The sequence below is a fragment of the Pseudochaenichthys georgianus genome, unplaced genomic scaffold (assembly GCF_902827115.2).
Source record: "Pseudochaenichthys georgianus unplaced genomic scaffold, fPseGeo1.2 scaffold_1592_arrow_ctg1, whole genome shotgun sequence".
Taxonomy (NCBI): domain Eukaryota; kingdom Metazoa; phylum Chordata; class Actinopteri; order Perciformes; family Channichthyidae; genus Pseudochaenichthys; species Pseudochaenichthys georgianus.
Genome location: NW_027262418.1, coordinates 5,524 through 16,617, shown reverse-complemented (window position 1 = coordinate 16,617; position 11,094 = coordinate 5,524). Strand labels below are relative to the sequence as shown.

Sequence of the window (11,094 nt, the reverse complement as noted above, 5' to 3'; positions counted from 1 at the left end):
CAAAACACAAACACGCCCCTCCTGCACGTGTTTGTTTCATGGCTTTAACCCTGTTGTTGCCGTGTTCACCTGCAGAGGTAAATTTAAGGATGTATGTATCCTACCACTACCAGTACACGTTGAACCCAGCAATTAAAATCCACACTTCTTAAAAAATACGCGCACTCGTTTATATTTCACACTGTTAAGTAAATGAAACCTAAATGTGACATATACATGTAGTTCTGGCTGTAGTCACTGGATGGTGATAATGAACACTTTGTGCAGTGAGTCTGAGAAGAGGAAGAAACGCATCGCTGTTCTGCATCCATACGCTTCCACCCAGGAAGGTAAGACTAAACATCTACAACGTGTATGCCTTCTTTTAGATCATAATTATTCTTGTCCAAACTACTTAAATTAACTTATATGCTATAAAAAAGACAGGGTCCTTGACACGATCGGCACTTCGTCCATGGTGCCTGCTGTGCCCATGCTGCAGGATATGAAGTGGAAGTAAGTTAGCTCGTCTGAAGTTTTCAGCTAAAAAAGTGTACAACATTGAAGCTAACTAAACAGTGGCAATGTTGTAGTTAAAAGAAAAAGAAGCTGTATCAATTCATGGTTTGTAAATATTACATTGAATAGTTACACTGGTCTTTGGGTGCACCCAGCTGCTCTTCTGGCCATAGCCCAGCAGGTGATGTCAGTGCAGACATCATCTTTTATTTTCTCTTTATAAACAAGTGAAAAAATCCAGCAGGTCAGAAAATATGTGGACAAAAGAAATATAATAAATACATTAAATATAAGAACGTAGGATATTAACTATACACTTTAAAATATAATACACTGTAGTTTGGCATATATTGTCATATATTCGTTGTCCTAGCTTTATCTTTTAAGGTTCTTTGTATATTTAAATGTGGTGTATAGACTTGTCTTTATTCTTTTTTAATGCTGAATTGTTTCTTAAAAGTACTATTCTGATATCTAAATAGTCACTATATCGCCATACAGTGTTTTGCTTATAATAGCCAATGTTTTCAAAGTGAATTTAGCACAAACAAATGTGCGAAGGACCAAAAGTCTTGAATTGTGTATGTGAAATATCAACTACAAGTAATGTGATGTGTCACGACATCGATGTAACATCTGTACTGTATCACTGCAGGTGTTTTGCCCTTTGACAGTTGTTAAACACCTGCAGTGACATCACAGATTGGGGTGTTACTCAGTTTTAGATCAAAGCAGCAGCAGAAGTTTTTAATATTTCAAGGGTTATTTGATTATAATGGTTTCAATAACATCTTTAATCAAATCAAAGATTGAAAATTGAAATAACTGCAAATTATGTTCAACAAGTCTCCCCGACTTCTTTGATAATTCTGTGCAGAATAATACAACGTTTTTTCCCTAGTAATAATGAGTGATCAAAATGACTTCAGCTTTAATCAGTGATTGTGTGTGTATTCTTGGCGTCTCTGATTGTGTATGAAAAGGGGAGGGAGGAGCAGTAAGAAGCAAACATCCTGACCTGAACAGTTATTCAATGTTCTCAGATTCACCTCTTTGCTTATCAACACCTTTTCTGTGCATTTTGTTTCCTTAATAGAAATATTCACATTTAAAAACACTTGCAGAGCTGCAGCATTGAGACTTCAATGATACTCCTCAGTGAGAGATGACGGACTCTGAGGTGTCTCTGCTGCTGCACTGTGCCGCCTGGAGGGGTCTGCTGCAGGCCCAGGTACAGGTGGAGCTCTCTGAAAGGTACCAGCATCATAACACAATACTCTTAAATGTGTTAAAACTACAGAGTAATATAATTATACGGCCTCTCTTCTTGAAGGTATATTTATAACAATTTAGCATTCAAATGTATAAAAACGACTAGACTTATGTTATATTGTTGAGTTGTGTACTGCCATTATCACAAATTATTCTTGCATTTTTTAAAACCCAGATAAATTAGTGTTAATAATCTTCTTTGAGCATGAGCGTTGTTTTTGTCTGACAGAATCTGTCAGGAAAGTACTTTTAATTTGTGTTACGAGCAACATTTATATGTCACATTTTTAGGACCTTGTCATCTGATATCTGGATCTTCAGTTATCAGATAAGAAACTGAGCAACTCAGTTCACAGCCATTTTGAAATGTCCTTTTGACACAATTGCATAACAACATATTAAACAACATAATGGTGCAAAGATAAAGGGATTCATATTTTGGTAAAATTGTGATGGGATTTGTTGACAATAATGAAACAAGATGGATAACACCATTCTTATCCTTAAATATAGGAGTTTGTCAATGGGCGAAAGGATTACTGCAGTAACTTTAAGGCTAACTTGTTTTTTATATCTCTTCCTCTTCTTAGATTCAACAGGCAGACGGATCCGGCTGTAGATCGTCACATAGAGGAGGTGTGGACAGAGCGAGTGTCCAAAGAGCCGTGGCTTTTCAACGGGTCAAAATTCAGACTCCACTCTTTCTGCTTGTCGTCGTCCTCTGTTTCTCACCCAGCCTGCACTCCTCCCCCCCACACCCCCTCCTCGGACCGAGCCGAGGAGCAGCAGGGTGATACACCACACAGCAGACAGAGAATGGAGAAGTCATGTATCACACATTCACTGCATGACGCTGCTCAGAGCAGTTTGGACAGAAGGAGCAGAGCTGTGAATCAGGTAGAAAGTGCAGATAGTGTCAGTGCACTGTCACCAGCTTCCTCCACGTTCAGTAAAAACGCAGATGACCCCGAGCCCCTCCTCACTCTGAGACTCGGCCTCACATGCTACAAAGACTACCTGGGAACCAACTGGTCGTGTCGGGTGGCAGAGCTGCGTCAGCGCGGAGAGGCGGAGTTCGGGGATGCTCTGGCGCTGCTGGCTCAGCCTCTGGGCGTGGGCGGGGTCTTGTGTACAGCCGACAGACAGGTGGTGCTGATCAGGAGGAGCCAGAAGGTGGCGGAGGCCGGGGGACTGCTGGACATCCCCGGGGGGCACCCAGAGCCGAAGGTGAAGAAGATACTGTGCAGGGTCTTTTAGATATGTTGGTGATGGGAACATTATGAGACAAAGGTTGTTTTGGGTCTCTTTGTGGTTCAAGTTTCAAGGCTTTTATTGTCATTTGTACATAGCTACAGTGTAGATATGTCAAGGAAAATCTTAGGTCACAGGTTCCTCCAACAGTGCAACACAATAAAACAGATAAAATAGTTAAAATAGAATAGTGCAAGGAGAGTCTATATACAAGTAATTGGAATATGATATATTAGCTACATAATGTGTAAGTTGCAAACGGATGAATGTTATGGATGTGCTTTCAAAAGTTCAGGTGTTTAACAGAACATGCGTGCATGGTCATTTTGTGTCTTTTAGTGGTATTTCTGTGTCCCTTAATAGTTGCTTTGTGTCTTTATGGTGGTTTTGCGTTTCTGTGGACATTTTGTGTCTATTTGGCTTTTTAGGGTCCCTTTTTGGTAATTTTGTGTCTCTTTGGAAAAAGTAAAAAAAGAACCACAAAGTATTTTGTATCTGTTTTTGGTCGAGTTGCTGCTCTTAGTAGTTTTGTCTCTTTTTTTGGTTTGGTCTCCTTGAGGGATATTTTGCAGGTGAAGCTGCCATGTGCCTAGTAGTCCGGTTCAGTAATGGTGATGTTTTCTTACTGCTGCTGCCTCCCCCCCTCAGGTGGTGTGTGAGCAGCTTTGCCAGGCGGTGTGTGAGGAGCAGATCAGCGTGGACATGATGCAGCAGAGGCCCGTCGTCTCAGAGCTGTTCTCGTCTGTGTGCGCCGAGATCAGAGACGAGGTGGGAACAGAGTCCACTGTAAACTGATTTCATGTCAAGTTAATGTTTAGTTACTTCATTGATAAAACTCGAGCTGACCTAATTGAATAAAAATAAAGTTTGTATGTCCAAAGTGGCATGAAACGAACCAAACTAAACCGAGGATGAAATATATCATACTTCTCTTTTTGTGTGTCCACAGGTGAATATTCCTCTGAGCTCCCTCGGAGAGCCGGTCCTGATGGGTGTCGCTCTGAATCACACCAGCGCCGGCAGACCTAGTGCTGAGTTCTACGTCAGGTACACATACCTTCAGTACTGATTTGATATGATGGAAGTGTGCCTCGAATTGTTTTATAAAGATATAATGTGAAATGTGTGTGTCCTCAGTTGCTCGTTGACATCTGATGAAGTAAGAAAGTTGTACTGGAAAGGAGGAGCGGAGGCCCATGAGTCCACAGATATTGTCTTCCTCGGCAGAACTGTGAGTAATCTATAGTGACAGATATACTTAGTTATCTGCAGGGAAACTCCTTTTGGCAGGAAAGTAGAGAACATGACCAAGATACAAAGAAATGCATTTTGTTCCCTTGAATGAAGGAGGTGTTGCAGCTGGACATCAGCAGCCCTCTGTGGGCGGAGCTGTGTCCTTCAGCTAAAGGAGCCATGCTGCTGTATCAGACGGTGAGGCCTGACAGCGCTCGAGGACAGAGACAACCGGACGCATCGGAAAAGAGATCCAGATGATTAAGTGTACAGATCAAAAAAACAAACCTTTTAGAGTATTTATTGTTACTCTGACTTAAGGCACTCTCTGAACAACACTGGTGTTAAAAATGTGCAAAATACAGTTGTTTTTTAAAAAAGCACAATGTTTTTAGAATATTTTCAATAAAAACTCCTAAAAAGTGACCTGGTTGTCAATATTAAAATTATAAAATGCTACAACACTGATTATCCTTGATTTGTCAAAGCACCGAGTGCAATGTGTACTGTAATCTGAAGTATTGTGTATAATATAATTTGCTGGTGGATTTAGCCCTTTTTCTTTTTATTCAAATGACATCCCTAATTGTCCGTGTAAACACTTGTAGTGCATCGGCCTCTGTTTCCTCTTGCTCCAGGTTTCTTCAGCAGTAACCTCCATATCCGCTGTCTCTGTAATAGGAGCCCTGCTGCTGATAAGGCCCACTCCACTGAAAGGTAATGTAAATAACATGAAATGATTTAGTTTACGCTCTGAAATCAGGTTAGGGTTGCTGTTACTTCATTCCTACAATAGACTAAATAAGTTAGTTAAGTAAGAATAAAAAAGTTTAAAGATCTTAATTTGTACTGAACTTAGAAGATGTCTACAAGAGACAGGACACAAAAATGAGGTCCTTTGACAAAAACAGTCATTTTACCTCACAACATTGGTCTACAACGGTAGGTAACAGTATAATAGATACTTGACTCAAACAACCCTACTTCCAAAACATCCAAACTGCCTTAAAAGTGCAGTTAAGCTAACGACAAGGCATAGGAATTACAGCCTAATAACACTCACATATCTCGGCTGCTGCCTCCAAGGCTCCATATCGGGTCTTGTCCGGTTCCATCCTACAAAGATCACAAAGAATTCAACTAACATCTTAAAATATCAAGTCTCCCAACATGCTGCTGAACATATATAATGCTGACCATGACATCCAGTTGACTGAAGTCTATGTGAAGCTGCAGGCCTATGAGGGTGGGGTCTTTTCCTGTGAAGTCGGGGTTTCTTCTCCTGTTTGAGGCTGGGGGGCAGCAGTCTTTGAGCCTCGTTTCTCAACTCCTGCAGAAGCGCCTGAGCCTGTTCCTGAGGCAGCTCCACGTACTGCAGCTCCTCCTGAAGCTGGCTCTCATGCTCTGGAAGTCTGAACATCACTGGAGGCAAGAAAACAAGTTTAAGATATAGAAGCAAGACGGAAATGAGGCGCTTGTGATGTTCAGTCTGGATTGGACCCATTCAGAATCAGAATACCTTTATTCGTCCCACAGAGGGGAAATGTACAATGAGTTTAAAGCCTCTTATCTTATTTTTGAAATCATCACGCAATTGTGATTAATAGGGCTATTAGCTTGCTGAAAGGTCGCCATGTTACTACAGGTGCATGTTTCCCTTTGTGTGCAGCGGGTGAAGTCAAGTTGATTTTGACTTCAGTAAAAATGTTGCCAACATTCACTGAAAAAAAGGGGAAATGTTGGCATTGAATTACATAAGTACATAATAATGTAGACTCAGTTTTGGTCCTTTTCCCTTGATTCTCTAAGTGACGTTTGGGTGGCTTGAAAGAGTCAAAGATATAAGAAGATGATTGAAATGCAAATATTATTCATTCAAAAGTTTTCATCCGAAATGAAACGCCTTTCATATTTTCACCAGTTGGACCCATGTCTCGGGATACATTACCACAGAACTATCCTGTTGTTATAGTTATACTTCTACTACTGCTGAAAAAATCCCACCTTGCAGTTTGAGCAGGGGGGTTTCAGGGATCTGCTCCCCCCCGCTCGTCCGGTGCAGAGACAGTCGTCTTTTCCACTCGTCCGCCGAGGGGACGACCACCACCACCCGGCGCCTGAAGCCTGTGAACAGCTGCAGCTTGTAGCGACGCGCAGAGAAGAGGATGTTGCTCTGGAAACACAGATGACAAAGAGAAAAATGGATAACTGAGATGAGGAGGTGGAACTAAATGTACTGAAAAGCCCAATGTTTCAGTGCTTCAATGAATGACAATTCCACATGCCTATGACTGCAATAACCAATGAAAAAAATAATGAAGTAAAATTAAAATAAATGTCTTGGAAAATATATGTTGAATTTTTTTTATAAAATACGGGGCTTGGAGAGCGGGGTGATACTCAGAAAAAAATACTAATAAGAAGAAAACATGGAAATTAACTGAAAGTAAATCGGTAAATTAAGGAGAAAAAATGTAATATGTAATACTGAGATTATAACATCATAGATTTGTGAGTTTTGTCAAGTAAACTTCGGATTCTACAAGAGTTAAATGAATGAATGTGTTTAGCAGTGAAGAGTTACCTGGTCGAGGATATAGTTGCCAGGAGTCTGAGAAGCCATCTTGATCAAATCAGTCAGACACTGAGAGGCCTGCTGCAGCCAGATCTCCCTCTGTCCACCGCTCTACACACACACACACACACACACACACACACACACACACACACACACACACACACACACACACACACACACACACACACACACACACACACACACACACACACACACACACACACACACACACACACACACACACACACACACACACACACACACACACACACACACACACACACACACACACACACACACACACACAGGTTACTCTTTTTTTTTTTTTTGGATAAGTTGGTCATAAGTTGAAAATTATATTGGAATATTTAACAAAAGTAAAGACTGGAGGTTTGACTGACAATCACAGATGCGAGCAGCTCCTCTGTGCCCAGCAGCCTGTACTGTTTCTCAGGGTGCTTCCTCATGTGAGCCTGGGCCCAGTGGCTTTTCCCAGAACCAGGAAGACCAACCATCAACAACACCTGAAGGGAAAAACAAGAGATGAAAATGTAACAACTTGTAATGACTACTTATTTCCTGTACCGGATGTCGTTTTTTTTTTTACAGCTATACTTTTAGACTTTGCAGCAATTTAGAGTTTTGCAAATGTTTGAATCCTAGCATTCTAAAAAAAGGAACAGTGTCAGAATACAAAAACTATCAGTGTAGCCTAATCTTTGTCTGCAAATGGGCAGAAAAAGCTGAACAGAATCTGAATGTCAACTTCGTCAACAACAAAAATAAATTGCATTTGTTGAATTAATTTAGGCCTTGTATCTGATTCACCAGCACTTACTGTTGGTAAGATCTTGTTTGAAGTGAATATATCTGCACTTTCGCTGTTGTTGGGAGTTTTATTCTTTATGGTTTTTGCAGTTATTTCGCTTTGGATAAAAGCGTCAGCTAAATTATATTTAATATGTAATAGTAACTTATGAATGAAGCCTTGAAGCTCCGTACTATTCGGTACAGCGCTAGAAAATAAACAAATGAGCAATGCTAGTGTCATAGCTAATAGTGGATGTCAGTCTAAAAATGTTATTCATCAACAACAACATTTTCCGTCACAGGGATGCATTAAAAACACTTTGTGATAACTCTGCATGTATTACTTTGTCTGTAAACCCAGCTCCTGTCTCTCACCTCGCCCTGTGCTCTGGATGTAGGAGGCAAGGCTGCACGCTCCCTCTGCCCAGCAGAAAGGGCTGCCAGCGGTGTGAACCCTGGAGGGCCGGGGTACCAGGGAGGAGCTGTGGGGTCCAGGAGGAATCGGACTGAGCAGCCCTTACAGAGGATGTGAGGGAAGAGTGGGCGAGCCAGCAGCAGGGAGGCGTCCAGGGAGAAGGCCTGACCCATGAGACGACCGTTCTTATGGAAAGAGAGCTCAACAGCACCGTCTGAAGAGAATGACTGACAACATGCATGTGTAAACATGACATACACAGAGTCGGGATTAGAACAAATACAATTCAGATCTCGGTGACAAGATAGTAAAGTTTCAAAGAATGTGAATAGAGAAAGAATTCAAGATAAGTGTTACTCACAGCATAACAGCCGACAATATCCCCCACTGAGAACGGTTCTCCAAACTCTTCCTCCTTCCCACCTGACACTTTTTTCCCTCGTGCATCATAAGCAAAAGATAATTCATCCACACCTGGTAGAGGCAGATATAAAGCCAATTGGCGATAGAAGAGAGGGATTTAAAAAAATGAACGTTTCCAGTTTTAATATGTTTAAATCATACTTCCAAACATGAACCTAATGATGACTCTTACCCAGCAGTAGAGAGGAGTGGGCCACAGACCAGCCGACTCTCAGGCCGCAGGGATCCACGTCCTCTTGTTCCTGCAGCTGTGTAGTCAACAACTTCTTTTCCAGCCTCACCTCAAAGCCCACCCTGCCCTGCAGCACCCCGTGAGTGAGCCTGCAGCCCGACCACAGCGAGGGAAATCGGGCCCAGAACCGCGGCTGACCACAGGCCCCATCAGGACCCTCCTTAAAGTGGAGGTGACCGTCATCTGTGGGGACGGGAACAGAAAGTCTTCAAAACTTCTCTGCACCGCTCTTATGACAAAATTAACAAATCATACTTTGAAACACTGTGAACAAGTGCGGACTGTCTTAGGTCCGTTCACCAGAAAGGTGGTGAAGTCCAGAGACTTACATGGATTTAGTCTGACTTCATCTTCACTCTCCTCCTCCGTCTCCTCTCCGTCCACTGCAGGTTGTGGTGATTTGGCTCTTCAAGGGATAGAGAAGCATATTGTTTTATAACATCCTTTCCATATATATTCCTCAAAGAGATTTTTAAATACCAAGTTTAGCAATGTTTTTGCTTTATTTCATCTTCCTTGCACAGTGCATTTTGTTTGGCTTGAAGCTTTAAAATGATTCTAAACCAGTTGTGTAAAGTTACTGAGTAGTACTTACTCAAGTACAGTACTCCACTACAATTCAGAGGTGTATCGTGCACTTTTACTCCACTACATTTATTTAATACCTTTGGATTAATGATGTGACATATAAACAACACTTAAATAAGACTAGTTACAGCTTACACAACATTCACAAGCTACCCTGCAGTATAAAAAAAGTGATTACAACTAGCTGCACCTTTACCAGCTTTGATAACACTTTAATACATCAATAATTATAATCTAAACGTACGATATACATTATTCTGAAATGGACCAATCTGAATGAGTACTTTGGGTACTTTAATTATATGTTGATGCTTACACTTTTTTTTAACTTTGACTTGTAACAGAGAACCACTGTTCTTAACAAAACGACAACTCAAATCTTACTTTGCGTAACGGTTACCTTACGTATCGTATCTCCTCTTTGAACTCGTAGAAAGCTCTCCCTTTGCTCATACTCTCCTCTGAAGGCAGAGCCCCTCTGTCCTCTTCAGGACCCTCTGCACCTCCCTGCAGATGTTCAACCTCTCCCTCCCCCACCTGACACCCAGACACCACACTCTCGGCTGATCCGTGTTGTAGTGAAGGCAGCCCGGGGGGAGTCTCTGCCTGTGTGGCGGTGTCTGTGAGCACTCCTGTCGGGGGTGATGGGGACTGAGGGTGGGTGTCCACCGTCTCCGGTGATGCTAAAGGTGTCAAAGGTCTGCAATTCAGTAGGTTAGGTTTATCCTCCTTTTCATCACCGTTTTGTTGACTTGGTCTCGCCTCTAACGCGGACCACAGCTTGCCCAGCAGCTCAGCCTTCAGCCCCTTGTTGTCCAGCCCGAGATCCTTCAGTCTGGACCGCAGCTCGGCCACTTTCAGCTTTTTCATGTCGGTTAACTTCATTGTTACCGTGTGAAAATAGATCCAGCCAGCTTCTGTTTGTAGTTTAGTCAAAAAACAGACTCAAAGTAAACTGTTTTTAGAGCAGCCGTTTGAAACTAAACAACAGTTCAATCTGATGCCCTGCTCTGTGATTGGCTCTTTTCTTATTCTTTGCTGTAAATCTTGGTAGATGAGACATTCACAGAAGTCTCTGCTGGCACCACATGGTGTGAAGCGGCACTACACGTGTATTGGCTGTGTAACACTACATTACCTGATGGCACTTGTTAGACGCTTTTATCCAAAGCAACTTACAACGTACTACTACCCCCCCAGAGCCATCAGCTTCCTTATTAATCTATTTTCAGTTGAAGGCCATTACTCTCAATGAGATTGAGCCAGGGTGTATTAGGATTTATTAAAATAAAGAGAACCTTTAAATAATTTGAATGAGAGACTCAAATCAGGGGGAAAAAACAAGTAACAAATGAAAAAATACTGGCTGGAATGCTTGCCGGTCTCTCTCTCTCTCTCTCTCTCTCTCTCTCTCTCTCTCTCTCTCTCTCTCTCTCTCTCTCTCTCTCTCTCTCTCTCTCTCTCTCAGATCCTTTGACCATTCAGTAATGCAAAAAAACTAAAACGCCCTTTTCTGTTTACTGTTTATCCAAATTCCTTCTTAAGTAAACATATGATTGGCAAATCAAAAAAAAAAGTAGCTCTTTCTGTTGAAATATGGCCCATATGTATCAGAGATTAAAATAAGAAGAAACCAATTTCATACTTTTGTTTTCCTTTGAAATGGGATTTGTGATATGATTAATTATATATTATGATAATATGAATGTCCTGTTACAAAACGTGTGTAAGCATTAGGAAAGTCCTTAACATACTTTAAACTTTTTGAATGAATCATCTCCAGTATTATATTTA

At 41.5% G+C, this 11,094-nt stretch overlaps 2 protein-coding genes across 6 annotated transcripts; one reads left to right on the top strand and one right to left on the bottom strand.

Annotated features, from left to right (window-relative positions):
- Window positions 1-47: 47 nt before the first annotated feature.
- nudt22 (nudix (nucleoside diphosphate linked moiety X)-type motif 22) lies at window positions 48-4,537 on the top strand. Of its 5 annotated transcripts, none has more exons than XM_034077444.2 (8): window positions 48-329; window positions 423-495; window positions 1,623-1,752; window positions 2,361-2,997; window positions 3,670-3,789; window positions 3,971-4,068; window positions 4,159-4,252; window positions 4,369-4,537. In XM_034077444.2, exons 3-8 carry the CDS (start codon window positions 1,664-1,666, stop codon window positions 4,513-4,515), a joined length of 1,185 nt encoding a protein of 394 aa, XP_033933335.1. In that variant the 5' UTR covers window positions 48-329; window positions 423-495; window positions 1,623-1,663; the 3' UTR covers window positions 4,516-4,537. The 5 variants fall into 5 exon arrangements, with proteins under 5 accessions (XP_033933335.1, XP_033933334.1, XP_033933336.1 ...); XM_034077443.2 differs by having other exon boundaries at window positions 1,595-1,752; XM_034077445.2 differs by lacking the exon at window positions 423-495.
- Window positions 4,538-4,539: 2 nt separating this feature from the next.
- Window positions 4,540-10,506, bottom strand: LOC117441243 (heterogeneous nuclear ribonucleoprotein U-like protein 2). Its single transcript, XM_034077440.2, has 11 exons — window positions 9,701-10,506; window positions 9,042-9,118; window positions 8,653-8,895; window positions 8,419-8,531; window positions 8,018-8,284; window positions 7,234-7,356; window positions 6,839-6,940; window positions 6,259-6,427; window positions 5,452-5,676; window positions 5,318-5,370; window positions 4,540-4,964 (listed from the first exon to the last, which is right to left on the bottom strand). The coding sequence occupies exons 1-11, from the start codon at window positions 10,183-10,185 to the stop codon at window positions 4,899-4,901; spliced, it is 1,923 nt and encodes a 640-aa protein (XP_033933331.1). The 5' UTR covers window positions 10,186-10,506; the 3' UTR covers window positions 4,540-4,898.
- Window positions 10,507-11,094: the final 588 nt, after the last annotated feature.

Excerpts from the sequence above, each read along its gene's own strand:
- nudt22 (XM_034077445.2), top strand. The coding sequence starts at position 1,664 with ATGACGGACTCTGAGGTGTCTCTGCTGCTGCACTGTGCCGCCTGGAGG. Across the intron at positions 2,998-3,669 it reads GGGGGCACCCAGAGCCGAAG|GTGGTGTGTGAGCAGCTTTG; the intron begins GTGAAGAAGATA and ends TCCCCCCCTCAG. Across the intron at positions 3,790-3,970 it reads GCGCCGAGATCAGAGACGAG|GTGAATATTCCTCTGAGCTC; the intron begins GTGGGAACAGAG and ends GTGTGTCCACAG.
- LOC117441243 (XM_034077440.2), bottom strand. The coding sequence starts at position 10,185 with ATGAAGTTAACCGACATGAAAAAGCTGAAAGTGGCCGAGCTGCGGTCC. Across the intron at positions 9,119-9,700 it reads GAGGAGATACGATACGTAAG|AGCCAAATCACCACAACCTG; the intron begins GTAACCGTTACG and ends TATCCCTTGAAG. Across the intron at positions 5,371-5,451 it reads TCAGTCAACTGGATGTCATG|GATGGAACCGGACAAGACCC; the intron begins GTCAGCATTATA and ends TGATCTTTGTAG.